Source organism: Schistocerca cancellata, chromosome 6 (assembly GCF_023864275.1).
Source record: "Schistocerca cancellata isolate TAMUIC-IGC-003103 chromosome 6, iqSchCanc2.1, whole genome shotgun sequence".
Classification (NCBI taxonomy): Eukaryota; Metazoa; Arthropoda; class Insecta; order Orthoptera; family Acrididae; genus Schistocerca; species Schistocerca cancellata.
The window spans coordinates 325,498,975-325,517,095 of record NC_064631.1 but is presented as its reverse complement, the minus strand read 5'-3'; the positions used below and the strand labels follow the sequence as shown (position 1 = coordinate 325,517,095).

Sequence of the window (18,121 nt, the reverse complement as noted above, 5' to 3'; positions counted from 1 at the left end):
GCGGGATACAAAAGGAAGCAGCTCCTGAACGTGGGTGACTTTCTATAGATAGCAATGCAGGTTAATTTGTAGGATTTTATGCACCATGCTCACATTCAGGTCCAACATTCGGGCAATTCCTCATACACTGCATGTTTGCACATCACCGCTCAACCCTTCCTGCAATGCTGCGGCCACATCTTTGACAGATGTCAGATCAGCTGCTTTCCTCCCTCGGCCACCTTGCACTACACAAGAATCTGTCTTTTCAAAATTTGTAAACATTTTCTCTAGACACTTAGGAGACAACAAACTGTTTCTTTTCTCATACCATTGAGTGTCCAGAACTTCTTCAGTGCTACTGGCACACAGTCACTGTTCTTGTAAAAGAGCTTTACCACCAGTGATGATCCTTCATGGGGACTGTCATGTTGGGTGTCTCAGACGCAAATTTATGAACAGCTATGTGCCATGCGTCAGTTGGTGTGCATCTTCTGCTACTTACTGTACTGTCTATTGGTCAAGTTTTTGTTAAAATATTTTTGTCCCATGACATTTCCCTCTTCATCAATAATATTCCTTCAGATTTAATGTAATTCTGGGCAATGGTTCTCTTTCTACACTGTTTTGAAAATGGAACTTTGATTATGAGCACCCTGTACTTTATTAACTTAGTACATTAGGTACTGGAGACTCCATTGTCTGACTTCTATCAACACAATGCTGAGAATTTTGACAAATAAACATAAATGCTTCCTTCCTGTGTGCTTAACCTTTGATTCTGCATTTGCCTGTTCTTCATTTTCATCTGATACATCTGAACAGACTATCAAGTAGTCTCTGTTTTCAAATACCTGTAAAATTTTAGATATGTATTCAAATATGGAGTTTTCAAATACCTGTAAAATTTTAGATATTTTTTCAAATATGGAGTGGATACAAATGTTAAATTACATATAGCTTACCCAACATAACAAACATAGATGATGTTCTTGTGCATTATTTAAGTGTGGTGACTGCAACTTGGAAATATATTATTATAGTACAAATTAGTGTAGAAGCTGGTCCCCTAACTTTAAAGAAGAAGTTGATATGAAGTTTTGAAACATGTTAATGTTTTGTCTTTATTTTAAACCATGGTCATTTTCTAATCTAGATGAATTGTCTGTCCCCACAGATGTAATTATACAAAAAACTATGTAACCAGATTTCAAAATTATTATTATTTTATAAAAAGCTAGTTTGTAGAACATTCCAGAAGATACTGGAAGAACTTGAAATTGCTTTAAAATATTTCCCAACTTTTTTTGAATATTTGACAGTAACAGTTTGTTAATCTTGTGCAAAAGGCTCAGGGAGAATATTAGTAAGAAAAACAATTGCATAATTAAAATATTGGTTAGAATTATTCTGGAATAATAATTCACAAAATTATTTCATTAATTTTGATAAGAAAATGTATTTCTACCTAAATTATATATTATGTAAAATATTTTGTAGTGAGAAATGATGCATCAAATTGTCAAAGATTTGTAATTATTAGCTGTACTTCCAATTAAACACCTATCTAAACAATTATAAGTAAAATGCTAACTGTTGATGTTTATTTATCAACAGCGGCAGTGCTCACCTATTTAGTTGCTATTATGTTCAAAGTTAAGGCAGGTTATCTGTGTTACTTGTTACCAGATCAAAACTGTGTTAGGTTATGTTTATTTTGTCTAGGACATTGCACACAATAGACGAAAAATGATTTGGAACAGCTGTCTAGTTATTAATGTAGTTTCCAAAAATACCAGCAAACAATTGAATCACACTTCCCATAACTAATTTGATTGTTAAAACTTTTCTTAGTTATATGTTTGACATTCAGAGTCTTACACAGGATGTTAAACCCTAGTACTCCTTCCTTCTTCTTTTTGAAAACTGCCACATGGTGATGTACATTGATAATTGTTCAAATAAAACCAACCATAGATTTTCAAAGTATATTTCCACATAATGATTACAATATTTTTCATTTCACACATTTTTAATGGTAAGATCACACATGGTGAAGTTTTATTGTTATTGTATGTAATTGTTAATAAACCAGAATTAAAATACAAATTTAAAATTTTCCAGACACCTTTTGTACAATCTAAAATTATGTTATGGCAAACATTTTTATGATTTACAAATGCAACAAGACACAAAACTGAATGATGAATATGGAATGAATTGGGGTTGTTTTCAAAAACTGGAACTAAAATCTGAACTGTAATAAGTGTAAGAATTAGCAAAATGGGCCTGGGATGTTAAAATAAAAAATAAAAGACCACTTCTACCTTACATATTTGGGAGAGAGATTTAACAGTGCATGTGATGAAACTTCTTTGTGAAATTTCAGACTACTAGTAAATGAAAAAAATGTTGAAATCATTGCCATGGTCAATAGACACTGAAATGGAAAAAAAATGTTGAGGAGGAAAAACTTAGGACCAACTAAAAGAAAAACGGAAAGTTTTTTAATATCAGTTAGCAGAATATTTGATGTTGTTGTGATTGTTGTTGTTGTTGTGGTCTTTACAGTCCAGAGACTGGTTTGATGCAGCTCTCCATGCTACTCTATCCTGTGCAAGCATCTTCATCTCCCAGTAACTACTGCAGCATACATCCTTCTGAATCTGCTTAGTGCATTCATCTCTTGGTCTCCCGTTGCAACTATTACCCTCCACGCTGCCCTCCAATACTAGTGATCCCTTGATGCCTTAGAACATGTCCTACCAACCGATCCCTTCTTCTAGTCAAGCTGTGCCACAAATTTCTCTTCTCGCCAATTCTATTCAATACCTCCTTGTTAGTTATGTAATCTACCCATGTAATCTTCAGCGTTCTTCTGTAGCACCACATTTAGAAAGCTTCTATTGTCTTCTTGTCCAAACTATTTATCATTCATGTTTCACTCCCATACATGGCTGCACTCCATACAAATACTTTCAGAAACGACTTCCTGACACTTAAATCTATACTTAATGTTAACAAATCTCTCTTCTTCAGAAATGCATTCCTTGCCGTTGCCAGTCTACATTTTATATCCTCTCTACTTCAATCATCATCAGTTATTTTGCTCCCAAATAGCAAAACTCATCTACTACTTTAAATATCTCATTTCCTAATCCAGTTCTCTCAGCATCACCTGACTTAATTCATTCCGTTCACCTGCTCTTCTAGGTCCTTTGCTGTCTCTGACAGAATTACAATGTCATCGGCGAACCTCAAAGTTTTTATTTCTTCTCCATGGATTTTAATTCCTACTCTGAATTTTTCTTTTGTTTCCTTTATTGCTTTCTCAATATACAGATTGAATAACATCGGGGACAGGCTACAACCCTGTCTCACTGCCTTCCCAACCACTGAACCACTGCTTCTCTTTCATGCCCCTCGACTCTTATAACTGCCATCTGTTTTCTGTACAAACTGTAATTAGCCTTTCACTCCCTGTATTTTACCCCTGTCACCTTCAGAATTTGAAAGAGAGTATTCCATTCAATATTGTCAAAAGCTTTCTGTAAGTCTAAAAATGCTAGAAATGTAGGTTTGTCTTTCCTTAATGTATCTTCTAAGATAGGTCATAGGGTCAGTATTGCCTCATGTGTTCCAACATTTCTACAGAATCCAAACTGATCTTCCCTGAGATCAGCTTCTACCAGTTTTTCCATTTGTCTGAAAATAATTCACATTAGTATTTTGAAACCGTAACTTATTAAACTGATAGTTCAGTAATTTTCACATCTGTCAACACCTGCTTTCTTTGGGACTGGAATTATTATATTCTTCTTGAAGTCTGAGGATATTTCACGTGTTTCATATATCTTGCTCGCCAGATGGTAGAGATTTTTCAGGGCTGGCTCTCCCAAGGCTGTAAGTATTTCTAATGGAATGTTGTCTACTCCCAGGGCCTTATATCGACTTAGGTCTTTCAGTGCTCTGTCAAACTCTTCACGTGATATCATATCTCTCGTTTCATCTTCACCTACATCCTCTTCCATTTCCATAATATTATCCTCAAGCACACTGCCCTTGTATAGACCCTCTATATACTCCTTCCACCATTCTGCTTTCCCTTCTTTGTTTAGAACTGGGTTTCCATCAAAGCTCTTGATATTCATGCATGTGGTTCTCCTTTCTCCAAACGTCTCTTTAATTTTCCTGTAGGCAGTATCTATCTTACCCCTAGTGAGATAAGCCTCTACATCCTTTTATTCACCCTCTAGCCATCACTGCTTAGCCATTTTGCACTTCCTGTCGATCTCATTTTTGAGACGTTTGTATTCCTTTTTGGCTGCTTCATTTATTGCATTTTTATATTTTCTCCTTTCATCAAATAAATTCAGTATTTCTTCTGTTACCCAAGGGTTTTTACTAGCTCTTGTCCTTTTACCTACTTGATTCTCTGTTGCCTTCACTATTTCATCCCTCAAAGTTACCCATTCTTCTTCTACTGAATCTCTTTCCCGCATTCCTCTCAATCGTTCTCTAATGCTCTTGCTGAAACTCTCTACTACCTCTGGTTCTGTCGGTTTATCCAGGTCCCATTCCTTAAATTCCCACCTTTTTGTAGTTTCTTTAGTTTTAATCTACAGTTCATAACCAACAGATTGTGGTCAGAGTCTACATCTGCCCCTGGAAATGTCTTACAATTTAAAACCTGGTTCCTAAATCTCTGTCTTACCATTATATAATCTATCTGAAACCTTCCAGTATCTCCAGGTCTCTTCCATATATAAAACCTTTTTTCATGATTCTTGAACCAAGTGTTAGGTATGATTAAGTTATGCTTTGTGCAAAATTCTACCAGGAGGCTTCCTCTTCCATTTCTTACCGCCATTCCATATTCACCTACTACATTTACTTCTCTTCCTTTTCCTACTATCGAATTCCAGTTATTTTCGTCTCCCTTCACTATCTGAATAATTTCTTTTATCTCATCATACATTTCATCAATCTCTTCGTCATCTGCAGAGCTAGTTGGCATATAAACTTGTACTACTGTGGTAGGAGTGGGCTTCGTCTTGGCCACAATAATGCGTTCACTATGCTGTTTGTAGTAGCTTACCTGCACTCCTATTTTTTTAATTCATTATTAAACCTATTTGATTTTGTATTTATGATCCTCTATTCACCTGACCAGAAGTCTTGTTCCTCCTGCCACCAAACTTCACTAATTCCCACTATACTTAACTTTAACCTATTCATTTCCCTTTTTAAATTTTCTAACCTACCTGCCTGATTAAGGGATCTGACATTCCACGCTCCAATCCGCAGAATGCCAGTTTTCTTTGACCTGATAACGACGACGTCCTGATTTGTCCCCGCCTGGACATCCGAATGGTGGACTATTGTTCCTCCGGAATATTTTACCCAAGAGGACGCCATCATCATTTAACCATAGAATAAAGCTGCATACCCTTGGGAAAAATTATGGCTGTAGTTTCCCCTTGCTTTCAGCCGTTCGGAATACCAGCACAGCAAGGCTGTATTGGTTATTGTTACAAGGCCAGATCAGTCAATCATCCAGACTGTTGGTCCTGCAACTACTGAAAAGGCTACTGTCCCTCTTCAGGAACCACACGTTGGTCTGGCATCTCAACAGATACCCGTCCATTGTGGTTGCACCTACAGTATGGCTATCTGTATTGCTGAGGCAATACAACAGCAAAGCCCATGATCCATGATAAACATGATGAAATGATTAACAAAATTGACAAAAAGTGCAATAACACAGGCATACCACATGAGAAAATTCATGAAATGAAAGACTGAAAGATGATTAAGAGGAAAAATTCAAAACAATAACATTTGACTTACTCAAGTAAAATCAGAAAAACAAACAATTCTATTTATGTCCATTATAATTATCCGGGCTGTTATGCCGTGTTCGGTTGATGAATTCTGTGTCGATTCCCAACGTTCTATTTACCAAAAAAAAGTTCAATGATGTGTCACCTGCATTCAAAGTTACCCCCCTGCATGATACGTGGTGCAGTATGCTCATTCAGTTATGTTATGTTGGGGAAATTAACTATTTGTGACACGTAATGGTTAAAACAAGTGATTAAGTTGCAGTTAGGTGGATTACGCCATAATTTTGCTATTAAAAATAAAATGTAAGAGAAAATTTTGTGTTGTACTGATTACGAAGAAGATTTTGTGTTATGCTGATTGCGAAGGCTTAGAGACTTTCAATTAGACATCTGAAGATTTGCTATAATGTTTAACTTGCTTTTCCATGGTTTGTAGTAATGAACATCAAAGATTATGTTGCCATAAAATGTCTCAATGAACATATAACTATAACTTGTTCATACTAAGCAACAATTAGAGAAATTTGCTCTAGTATGCTACACAATTTTGTGTTTCTGATAAGTAGCGATTAATACTATGAGATGTAATACATTGTGAAAGATACCACACTTACTATCATGGTAAAGTCTGAAACTAAAGTACTTTGGGTCTGCTTAGAGGTTACTTACTAGTTGATAATTGTAAGAAAGTTATTCAGCAGTTGACACACCTCATCCCTATATAAACTCATACAGGATAAAGGATTTTACGCTTTCTATGTTTGGTTAAACAAGTGTTTTCCTGAAGTAATTGAACTTATTTTCACACATATCTACTTAACAATCATTTTATTTGTGAAATAATATACGCTGCTCCACTGTAACTTTTTATTATGTGACCAGTAAGTGGCAATAATTAACACTCATTTGTCATTAACTTGAAGTCATTAGCTAAATAATCTGCAGTTAACAGATTAAATATAGTATTATCTATAAGATAATTAAGAAAGTTAATTACATTCTCTAATTAATGAGCAATTACCTAAAAATTCAGTGACAAAAACGTTTCTGTAATTAATGCAAAACAGTGACAATGCATAATAGTGAGGTCTTATTTATGTTGCATTCTACTACTACTTAACAGTAGTTGAACCACATTATGGTTAACAATTAATTTTGTGTTGTTTTATCCAGAGAAGACACAGAAATCGACTCTTTTAAAGATACATTGTGTTTCTGTGAACAATATTTTTTGAGAGAATCTTGTTTTAAAAGTGATTAAGTGAAGTAATTTTTGATAATGATGTAGAAATGCTACAGTTTATTAAATTTAACTAATGATTGTATTTTCTGACAGAGTGTTGTTGCACAAGTGAATATGGAATGATTATCTCTGAGGAAGATTATAATTTTGACATTCATTTTGTAAAAGTGAAGTACTAGAGACATTTCAGTATACTAACGTACATTAAACTATTGGAAAGGTTGCTATGATTGCAAAGGTCATCCAAACTTTACACTATACAAGGATGTATGATATTTAATGATATTTTTGATTACTATGTGATGAATCAATTCTGTCCTGTGTTTTTTTTTTTTTTTTTGCTGAGATTTGTGAACTGTCCTACTAAATGATCTACTGTAGATAAATTTAAATAATTAATTTAAAGAATGAGATTTCTTTAGGCTGACTGATAATTAACCTTTAACTCACAAGGTGACTTTTCTGTAACGTATACTATGAGGTGTGGTCTCTGCGACCCCTATCTTTAAGCCAAGATTTAAGCTGTAAATCATTTGAAAATTTAATTTATGTTATATAACATTTATGGTTACAACTATATAAGCATTGTTTAAATATTCCTTGTTGATTTTATTGCACTAAATAAAGCCAACAGGATTTTATTTTTGTAACAAGCAAAAATCACATACTTTTGTGAAGCTTGTTTGATAGTACACAAAATAACCTGTTAGAGAACTGAATTTTACTTTCTGAAAAATTATGGTATCTCTGAGGGAAAGAAATTTTCACATAAAACTAATTTCCAGGGTTTAAACTTGCATATAAAAACTGAACGCGATAGCCAGAAAAAGAAAGGCTCACAATTAATATTCAGTAGTGAGATCTACATCTTTCTTTACCAGCACTCAGAACACATTTAATTTTAACTAACACTAAGCATTTTGTTGGAGAAACAGAAGGGTCCTCATCACCATTATCCAGAAGTTCTTCCTCTGAATAGTCCTCTTGTTTCCTGGCAGAATTTTGATCACTGGCTATTGAAAAATCATTGTCTTCTTCATCTACTTCTTGTTCTATATCATTGACATCATTCTCCATCCACTGGCTAAAAATTTCATTGAACTTAGGGTGTGTAAAATTGTCACATTCTTGCTAACACATTTTGTACTGAACTGATGAAAGAACACATGTCAACACCAATCAGATAAGGCAATAATGCAACTGACAATAATAATTTGTAGGGTTGGTGATTAAAAGAGGGTAGGTGGTGTACAAAAACATTCCGCCATAATTGACCTACGAGAGCGACTTGCAATATTCTGGTGTGGCCTGAGAGACCACATCTCATGAGTTAAGGGTTAATTACATTGTTATTAATACAAAGATCAGTGTAATTGGTGAAACTAAGTTACATGTCTACTAATTAAGTATAACTATTAGTTTTAGAATATAAAATGGAAAAAAATGTTTTACGCATGGTATGCTGCTTGGATTTAATGCAATGTTGGCCAGTTATCATATGCTAATGTGCTGCAGCACTCTGTAAGTATTACACTAAAGTTATGCCATCATTCTGCTTTGAATGCATGCCTGAAATTGTACTAAAATTACGCCATTTCTGTTCAAATATGAGCTGTAAATTGCACTAAAATTACGCCATTTCTCTTTGAATGCATGCTGATATGCAAATAAAATTGATGAAAACTTGTTTTGTAGAGCTCTCTCAGCAATAACTAGAAACCACTGAAACCATGGCTGAAAAATGGTCAGCCAAATTACAATCAACTAAGAGAAGCAACACAGCTGTCTGTTTTCTCTGCGAATGCTCTGATGTGATGACATCCCTTCTGGCACTATGCATCCTACGCTGCTCTCGGCACCAGTACTGTATTTTTCTTTGAAATTATGTCTAGCATACTGTGCAAGCATTGACTTTTAATGTATCATTACTGTGACAACACTGTAGGTGAGTGGTCAACAGCACAGACTGGTAATTTTTTAAATTTATTTTATTAATCACAATATTACACTATTAATTATAAAATTTAGAAATAACAGTTCAGTTTACACACAAAGAAACTAATATTTTCATTTAGTCAAGATCACTGCTCTTGTAAGTCTAAAGGGTGAGGGCTATATGGTGGTAAAACAAGGAAACATATGAGAAAATTTAGTATGAAAGTGTTTTCTGTAGGTGATCTGCTAAAGAGGCCCTTTTTCAGTACATATCTGGAGAAGAAAGTAAGATGTACAGTGTTAGGTAGAGGTACTTGAAATATAAATCTAAAAACAGAGGGCATAAGGCAAGGCTCACCGATTTAGCTTCTGTAAAACTGAAAATTTGGAAATACTTGCAAAATATTTTGATCAGCATCTTACTTCCCAGAACCAATCAATAAGCGTGAATGCTTAAAAAATGATGAAAATCTAGAATATTTATCCCCACCCATCAAAGGAATTGAAGAAGTTATTAAAACCTTCTAAAGGTAGTGGAGAAGACTCCACTACAGTGGAACTTTTGAAATGTAAAAAATAAAAAAATGCTAAAATTAACCTTTGAGAAACTTGGAAAACAGAAAAACTCCCAGGAGACTGGAAAGTGGCCTTGATATATCCACTACATATGAAATACAACAAACAAGATTAAAAAAAAAGCAACACTAGAATTTCTTTGTGACCAGTTGCATACCTGTACTACACTTTTTCAAGATTATACTAAACAGAGTAGAAACAACACTAGAGAGCAATTTAGGGGAATATCAAGGTGGTTTTAGGAAGGGCAGATTATGTTCTGCACAAATATTTAATCTGATGCCAATCATTGGCCACAGATTACTGAATCCAATAGGTCAGTATTTTTCATTGAAACTGTATGTAGCATACTGTGCAAATGTAGAACCTGAAAGACTTTTTTAGTGTCACTCATATAATTACACCATGGATGAATGGTCTAAAGCATAGACTGGTAATTTCTTGACCAGTTTCAATAATAAAGGAAACCATCTTTTTTCCTTCTTTTTTCTAATTTTATTTTATTCCTCGCAATGTTATATTGTCAATTATAAAATTTACATAGGTTTAAATTTATATACTTAAAATTAATATATTCAGTTTAGTTATGATTACTTCCATTGTAAGGCAAAAGGCTAGAAACCACTATTTTAATGACATTTTTGTGAATACTTACATTTTCAGTATTTCCTTCTGTGTAATTACTTTCTTATTTTCTTAAAAAAGGGGTGCTACCTAAGTAGGTAAAAGGAAGGGGACAGTAATCACTAAGCTGGTGAGTTAGTTTCATGGATCATTTTGCATGAGACATTATAATGATATGGTATGAGTAATTTTACATTTGCATCCCATTACATCAGGTATAGAGCTCACCATTATCTAATGATGACGAGCAGAAATTCTATCAGAATAATGTGACTGTTAATTACAGAATGTTGACAGTTTCAGCAAGTAGGTATAAACGTTGACATCTTCGGTGTTCACCTTTGATTCTGCCTTTGTTTGGTCTTCAGTTTCATCTGATATGTCAGGACAGACTGGACCTTTAACTATCAAGTAGTCTCTGAAGTAGTCTCTGTTTTCAAATACCTGTAAAAATTTAGTTGATAAGTGGGATATACAATTGACACAGATGCTTTCTCAATATAATTAATAGAGCTAAGGCTCTTCGATGAGGTGTTGAATGGTGTAACTGCAGTATTTTAAGGGAGCTTCTACCTGTCATAATTACTATTGTCACCATTTAATGGCAAATTTGGCCCATTATATATTTTGATAGTACATTAGATATAGGATGTTCATCATTAATGAAGATGGTGTACAAGTTTCCATCAAATTACTGTTACATTTTAGTGAATCAATGCAGAGACTCTTTAACAGTTAACTATAAATGTTGCTTTTCTTTTGTGCTCACCTCTGATTCTGAATCCATTTGCTCTTCATTTTCATCCCATGTGTCTGGACTGACAGGTCCTTTGACTATCAAGTAGTCTCTGTTTTGAAACACCTGTAAAATTGCAAAAGTTAATAAGAATGTACAAATTAGATAAATGCTGCATTGTTTAATTTTTAACAACAAATTAAGTATATCTGAGTCTTGTGTGTGTTGTGCTGAATGGTATTAATAAAAGTTTTCAGTAATAAGATGGATTTCCTATTTGTCATAATCATCATCGTCATCATGATCATGTATTGGTCCATTTTGTTTCACTGCCTATGCATATCTACATCTGTACTCTGCAAGCCACCATGAGGTGTATGGCAGAGGGTACATCCCATTGTACCAGTTATTAGGGTTTCTTCCTGTTCCATTCACATATGGAGGGAGGAAGGAATGATTTTTGAATACCTCTGTGTGTGCAGTAATTATTCTAATCTTATAATTACAATCCCTATGTGAGCGATACATACGGGGTTGTAGTATATCTGTAGAGTAACCATTTCAGTTATTTAAAGTTGGTTCTTGAAATTTTGTTAATAGACTTCTCGGGATACTTTATATCTGTCTTCAACAGTGCGCCATTTCAGTTCCTTAAGTATCTCTGTGACAACATTCCAAGGATTAAACAAACCTTTGACCATTTGTGTTGCCCTTCTCTGTATGCATTCAGTATACTCTGTTAGTCCTATCTGGTATGGGTCCTACATGTGTGAACAGTATTCTACAATCAGTGGCACGAGTGATTTGTAAGAAATCTTATTTGTAGATTGACACCCAGGTATTTGTACGAGTTGGCTGATTCCAACACAGGCTCACTGCTACTACAGTCATAAGATACTATGTTTTTCCATTTTGTGAAGTGCAAAATTTTACATTTTTGAACATTTAGAGCAATTTGCACCATGTTGAAATCTTATCAAGATCTGAATGAATATTTATGCAACTTCTCTCAGATAGTATTTAATTAGCGATAACTGCTTCATCTGCAGAAAGCCTGATTTTACTATTAATATTGTCTGCATGGTCTTTAATATATGTCATGAACAGCAAGGGTCTAAACACACTTCCCTGGGCCACACCCAAAGTTTGTTATACATCTAACAATGACTCTCCATTCAAGAGAACATGCTGTGTCCTCCCTACCACAAAGTCCTCAGTCCAGTCACAAATTTCACATGATACCCTATATAATAAGCATATATGTGGTTGTTAAACACCACCAACACTAATAGTTATTTCATTCATCCTTTCAGTGGTAAGAGGATGAAATTGGAGCAATTATCCTTTTCTTTTGTAAAGTAACATTTGAAAATAGAGTTGAGCATTTCAACTTTTGTTTTGCTACCCTCAATTTCAGTTCCTGTCTCATTCACTAGGGACTGAACACTAACTTTGGTGCCACTAACAGCTTTTACATAGGATCAGAATTTCTTTGGATTTTGTGAAATATCATCTGATAATATTCTGCCATGATAGTCACTGAAGGCATCACACATTGTTGTCTTGATAGTCAAATGTGTTTCATTCAGCACCTTTATATTTATAGTCCTACACTTTGTTTTACACTTATTATGCAGTAATCTCTGTTTCTTTAGAAGTTTCTTTACAGTGACTATATATCATGGAGGTTCCCTTCCATTACAAACTGTTCTACTGGGTACATATCTATCCAGTGCAGGGTCAACTATTCTTTTAAACTTGAGCCATAGTTCCTCTACATCCTCCTGCCCTGTGCTGAAAGTTTCAAGTTTCTCACTGAGATATGACACTACCGATTTTTTTACTAGTTTACTGAACATATATATCTTTCTTTTTCTATTAGTTGTCCTTCGTACTTTGTTAATCATTGCTGTAACAACTGCATCATGGCCACTGATACCAGTTTCAATGTGGACAACTTCAAATAGGTCAGGTCTATTTGTTACCCTTAGATCTAATATATTTACACCATGAGTGAAGATCCTAACTATCTGTTCTAGGTAGTTTTCAGAGAAAGCATTTTATGTTTCACAGGATGTCTTATCACACCTGCCACTAACAAAACTGTAATTCTCCCAATTAACTGTAGAATGATTAATGTCTCCATTGATGATAACAGTATGACTGGGAAACTTACGTACAAGGGAATAAGGTTTCTCTAATGTTTTTGGTTACATCAGGAGGTGAGTCTGGTGGGCGATAGAAGGATCCATTTATCATTTTATGCCCACCCCTGATACTGAGTCTTGCCCAAAAAACCTCACATGCAGCTTCAATTTCTATCTCAGTGGATTAGAGTTTCTTGTCTACTGCAACAAATACACCACCTCCATTTCCCATTTGTCTATCCTTTCGATATACACTCAAATTTTCCCCAAAAATCTCATTGCTATCACTCTCAGGTTTCAACTAGCTTTCTGTGCCCATTATTATGTAAGGTTCACAGTTTTTGATGAGCGCTTCAAACTCTGGCACTTTTTTGTGAATGCTTTAGCAGTTAATCACTAGGATTTTAATACTCTCACCTGTGGGGGGGGGGGGGGGGGCATTTCCTTCGATCTTACACTGATATTTCTCGGTTTCCTACAGCTTTTGTTATCTGGACTGGATGGAGAATCACCTACACTAAAAACTGTTGTGTGCACCCCACACACAGCAGCTACCTGAGTATGTAATGCACTCATGAGTTATTTAGAGGAACCCTACAGCTCTCAGCCCTATAGTGCAATCCAGGAAGTAGCATCCTAACTTGTCACAGAAGCTATGAAGCGTCTGGTACAGTCAGTCCACCTTACTCAGAACCAAAGGGCCACAATCAGAACTCGAGGCAATACTGCAAATTGTGAGTTTCCTGGAAACACCATGCTCTCAGGTGGTCTTCTCAGTCTTTTCTGCCAGTTGCTGAAATGACCTAAGAATAACCACAGAGCCCAGATGACAGGTATAATTTGTTCCAACGTTCACCATAGTCTGCAGTTGGTTGCAACCTGTTCCCTCAACAACTGTCGGAATAGCCACTTCAACATGTTGAACAAGGCCCCAGGCATACACACTGAGTGCTTACGGTGCTGTTTTCTGTCCCATGCTGTAATTTCCCTAAGGGCTACCATCATTTGCCATATGTTTGAACTGCTCATGATTAATAGACACCTACCCTTTTGTGTTTGCCTCTTTCTGACACTGGACAAAACATGTTTCCCCAAAACAGTTTCAGTGAAAGACAGCGCTTAAAGTGTTAAAAATGTAGATCTAACAACAGAGGGGCATGGGGCAAAGCTCACCAATTTGGCTTATGAAAATTTTGAAATACTTGCTAAATATTTTGATCACCTTAATTAGGTAACAGCAAGGGGACAGTAATTATTAAGTTAATTAGTTAGTTAGTTTCATGTTTCATGGATCATTCTGCATGATATATCATAATGATATGGAATGAGTCATTTTACATTTGCATCCTATTACATCAGGTATAGAGCTCACCATTATCTAACAATGATGAGCAGAAACTCTATCAGAATATTGTGACTGTTAATTACAGATAGGTATAAATGTTGACATCTTCTGCGTTCACCTTTGACTCTGCCTTTGTTTGGTCTTCAGTTTCATCTGATACATCAGGACAGACTGGACCTTTAACTATCAAGTAGTCTCTGAAGTAGTCTCTGTTTTCAAATACCTGTAAAGATTTAATTGATAAGAGGAATATACAGTTGACACAGATGCTTTATCAATATAATAAATACAGCTAAGGCTCTTCGATGAGTTGTTGAATGGTGTAACTGCAGTATTTTAATGGAGCTCCTACTTGTCATCATCACTATTCCCATCATTTAATGGCAAATTTGGCCCATTATATATTTTGATAGTACATTAGATATAGGATGCTCATCATTATGAAGATGATGTACAAGTTCTCCATTAAATTACTGTTACATTTCCTCAGGATAGTTTACATCTGTCTTCAAGAGTCTGCCACTTGAGTTCCTTCAGTACTTCTGCGACACTTTCCCATGGATTAAACAACTCTGTGACCATTCATGCTGTCCTCTGTATTCACTCAATATCCTCTGTTAGTCCTATCTGATACAAGTCAACATTCTACAAGCAGTCGCATGAGTGATTTCTAAGCAATCTTTTGCGTAGACTGATTGCACTTTCCCAGTTTTCTACCAATAGACCAAAGTCTACCACCTGCCTTTCCCATGACTGCACCTATTCAGTCATTCCATTTCATCCCACTACAAAGTATTACAACCAAATATTTGTATGAGTTGGCCAATTCCAACAGTGACTCATTGATATTATAGTCATAGGATACAATGTTTTTTTTTTTTTTTTATTTCATGAAGTACAAAATTCTACATTTCTGAACATTTAGAACATGTTGCCAATCTCTGCACTACATTGAATTCTTACAGAGATCTGACTGAATATTTATGCAGCTTCTCTCAGATAGTACACAATTATAGATAACTGCCCCATCTGCAAAAAGCCTGATTTTACTGTTAATATTGTCTGAAAGTTCATTATCAAATGTTCCCTGGGGGCACACTCAAAGTTACTACTAGATCTGCTGGAGACTCTCCATCCAAGATAACATGCTGTATCCTCTCTACCACAATGTCCTCAATCCAGTCACAAATTTCACTTGATACCCCATATGTTCATACTATTGATAATAAGCATATGTGCAGTACTGAGTCAAATGGTTTTTTGAAAATCAAGAAACACTGTATCTGCCTCTCTGCCTTGATCCAAAGCTTTCAATATGTCATGTGGGAAAAGTGCAAGTTGTGTTACACGTGATCGATGTTTTCAAAATCTATGCTGGTTGACACTCAGGACGTTCTTCTGTTCAAGGTAAGTCATAAGTCATTATGTTTGACATCACAATTTGTTCTAAGATTCTACAACAGTTTGATGTCAAGGATATTGGATATTTTGGATGGTAGTGTTGTGGATGAGTTCTACTACCGTTCTTGTAGATGGGTATGACCCGTGCCTTTTTCCAAGGACTGGGCACAGTTTTTTGTTCGAGGGATTTACAACAGATTATAGTTAGAAGAGGGGCTAACTCAGCTGCAAATTCAATATAGCTTCATTGAAATTCCACATGCAAGGCTGGTCTTCTCAATCTTCTCTGCTAGTCACTGGAATGATCCAAGAATGACCTTGGAGCCCTGATGACAGCCATCATTTGTTCCGAATGAGGCCCCCAGGCACACACACTGAGTGCACCCGGTGCCCTTTCCTGTCCCTTGCTACCATTTCCCTAAAGGGTACCATCATTCTCCATATGTTTGAACTGTTGACAATTAATAGACCCCAACCCTTTTGCATCTGCCTCCTTCTGACACCAGACAAAACTCATTTCCCAAAAACAGGTGAAGTGAGACCCACTGGCTCAGTTTCAGTTTAAGTGAAAGGCAGCACCTCAACTTGTGAGTTAGGGGGATCAATACAACACCCGAGGCCTTTCTGGTCCCCATCACCCTTTACAGAACAACTAGATCTACCATTGGCATGCCACTTGCAGTCAAGTGGATGGGTAATGACAGAAGCTGTGCTTTCTACAGAGGAGACAGGATCCATAGGAGAGGATAGTAGTTGAGGTACCTCTGATGCAGGTAACACAGGCACACAATTCTCAGGAGCTCTTCCAACACACTGATTTGCAGTAGCTGCCAATTGTTTGACATTAGTGAGGGGAATTTCCAGCTGCTTATGAATGTCAACCATCTCATCCCATGTTTGCTGCATTTTGGCTGATGCAATGTATTACAAGGCAGTGAACAAATAACTTTAAATTAAACGTGCTGATTATCTTCTAATCTGTCGAGCTAAATAGTTGCTAATTTCTTATAGGAATCAAAGCAGACATGAAAACAAGATTTCTGTTAAGGCAATGAGTAAACATGTGATAAAAATTACTAGGTTCCTAAAACGTTTTTATGTTAATTATAGTTGTTAGCAAACTCAAAAACAGAGTTAATTTATGATAAATGTAGATAATATATAGGGCTATTCCTCTTTGAGGGAAAACTACATGTAACACAATCTGTCAGTTAGAAAATCTGCTACAGTAACTAAATTACAAACGCTGATTTGCTATAAATTGCTCATAGATTATGCAAAGAACAATGGTAGCTTCCAAAAACTCTCAAAAAAGCATGTTTATTTGCATTGATTCACAAAAAATTCAGGGGATATGTGTACTTTGGCTGAACTGTGAACAACAAATGCTGATTTGCTATGAATTAAATTAAGTATTCTGAACTTTATTGTTATATTAATTATAGGGCTCACCATTGTCTTAAGATGATGAGCAGAAGCTTCATAAAAATATTGTGACTTTTAATGGCAAAATGCTGAGAGTCTCAGCAAATATAGTTATTCCCTCCTGTTGTGATCACCTTTGATTCTACAGTTGTTTGTTCTTCACTTTTATCTTATATGTCAGGACAAACTGATCACATAATCTCTGTTTACAAACAACTATAAAATTTTAATTGTTTATTTAAAAATACAGTTGATACAAATGCTACATTGTTTAATGCTTTCCAAACGCACTTATTCATGCACTGTCTTCTGTAGATCACATCAAAAAGAAGAACCTTGGTGGATGTGGAAAATCCCAGATTACATTAACAAAAGAAAAAATCATAGAAATTTAACATTTACATTATAACAACAATAAACATTCACTTAACTGCTTAATTCTATTCATATTTATGTCACAATACCAGAGAAGGAAAGTTGCTACTCACCATATAGCGGAGATGCTGAGTCGTGATAGGCACAACAAAAAGATTCACACAATTATAGCTTTTGGCCATGACGGCCTTTGTCAGCAATAGACACACACACACACACACACACACACACACACACACATACACACACACACTCACGCAAACGCAACTTGCACATATGTCTGCAGTCTCAGAGAGCTGAAACTACACTGCAAGCAGCAGCACCAGTGCATGATGAGAGTGGTGACTGGGTGGGCGTAAGGAGGAGGCTGGGGTAGGGAGGGGGAGGGATAGTATGGTGGGAGGGGCGGACAGTGAAGTGTTGCGGTTTAGACGGAGGGCAGGAGAGAAGGTGCGGAAGGGGGAGGGGGTAAGTAGCAGAAAGTCCCTG

The 18,121-nt window shown here is 35.8% G+C and overlaps 1 protein-coding gene across 1 annotated transcript in view; it reads right to left on the bottom strand.

Annotated features, from left to right (window-relative positions):
- Nucleotides 1-18,121, bottom strand: part of LOC126191542 (uncharacterized) — a 62,715-nt gene that overhangs the window by 7,510 nt on the left and 37,084 nt on the right. Inside the window, exons 6-8 of the mRNA XM_049932447.1 lie at nt 14,550-14,654; nt 10,973-11,065; nt 10,543-10,647 (exon numbers count right to left, since the gene is read on the bottom strand). Of these exons, the coding sequence (XP_049788404.1) occupies nt 10,543-10,647; nt 10,973-11,065; nt 14,550-14,654 (303 nt within the window). The remainder of the gene's footprint in view (nt 1-10,542; nt 10,648-10,972; nt 11,066-14,549; nt 14,655-18,121) is intronic.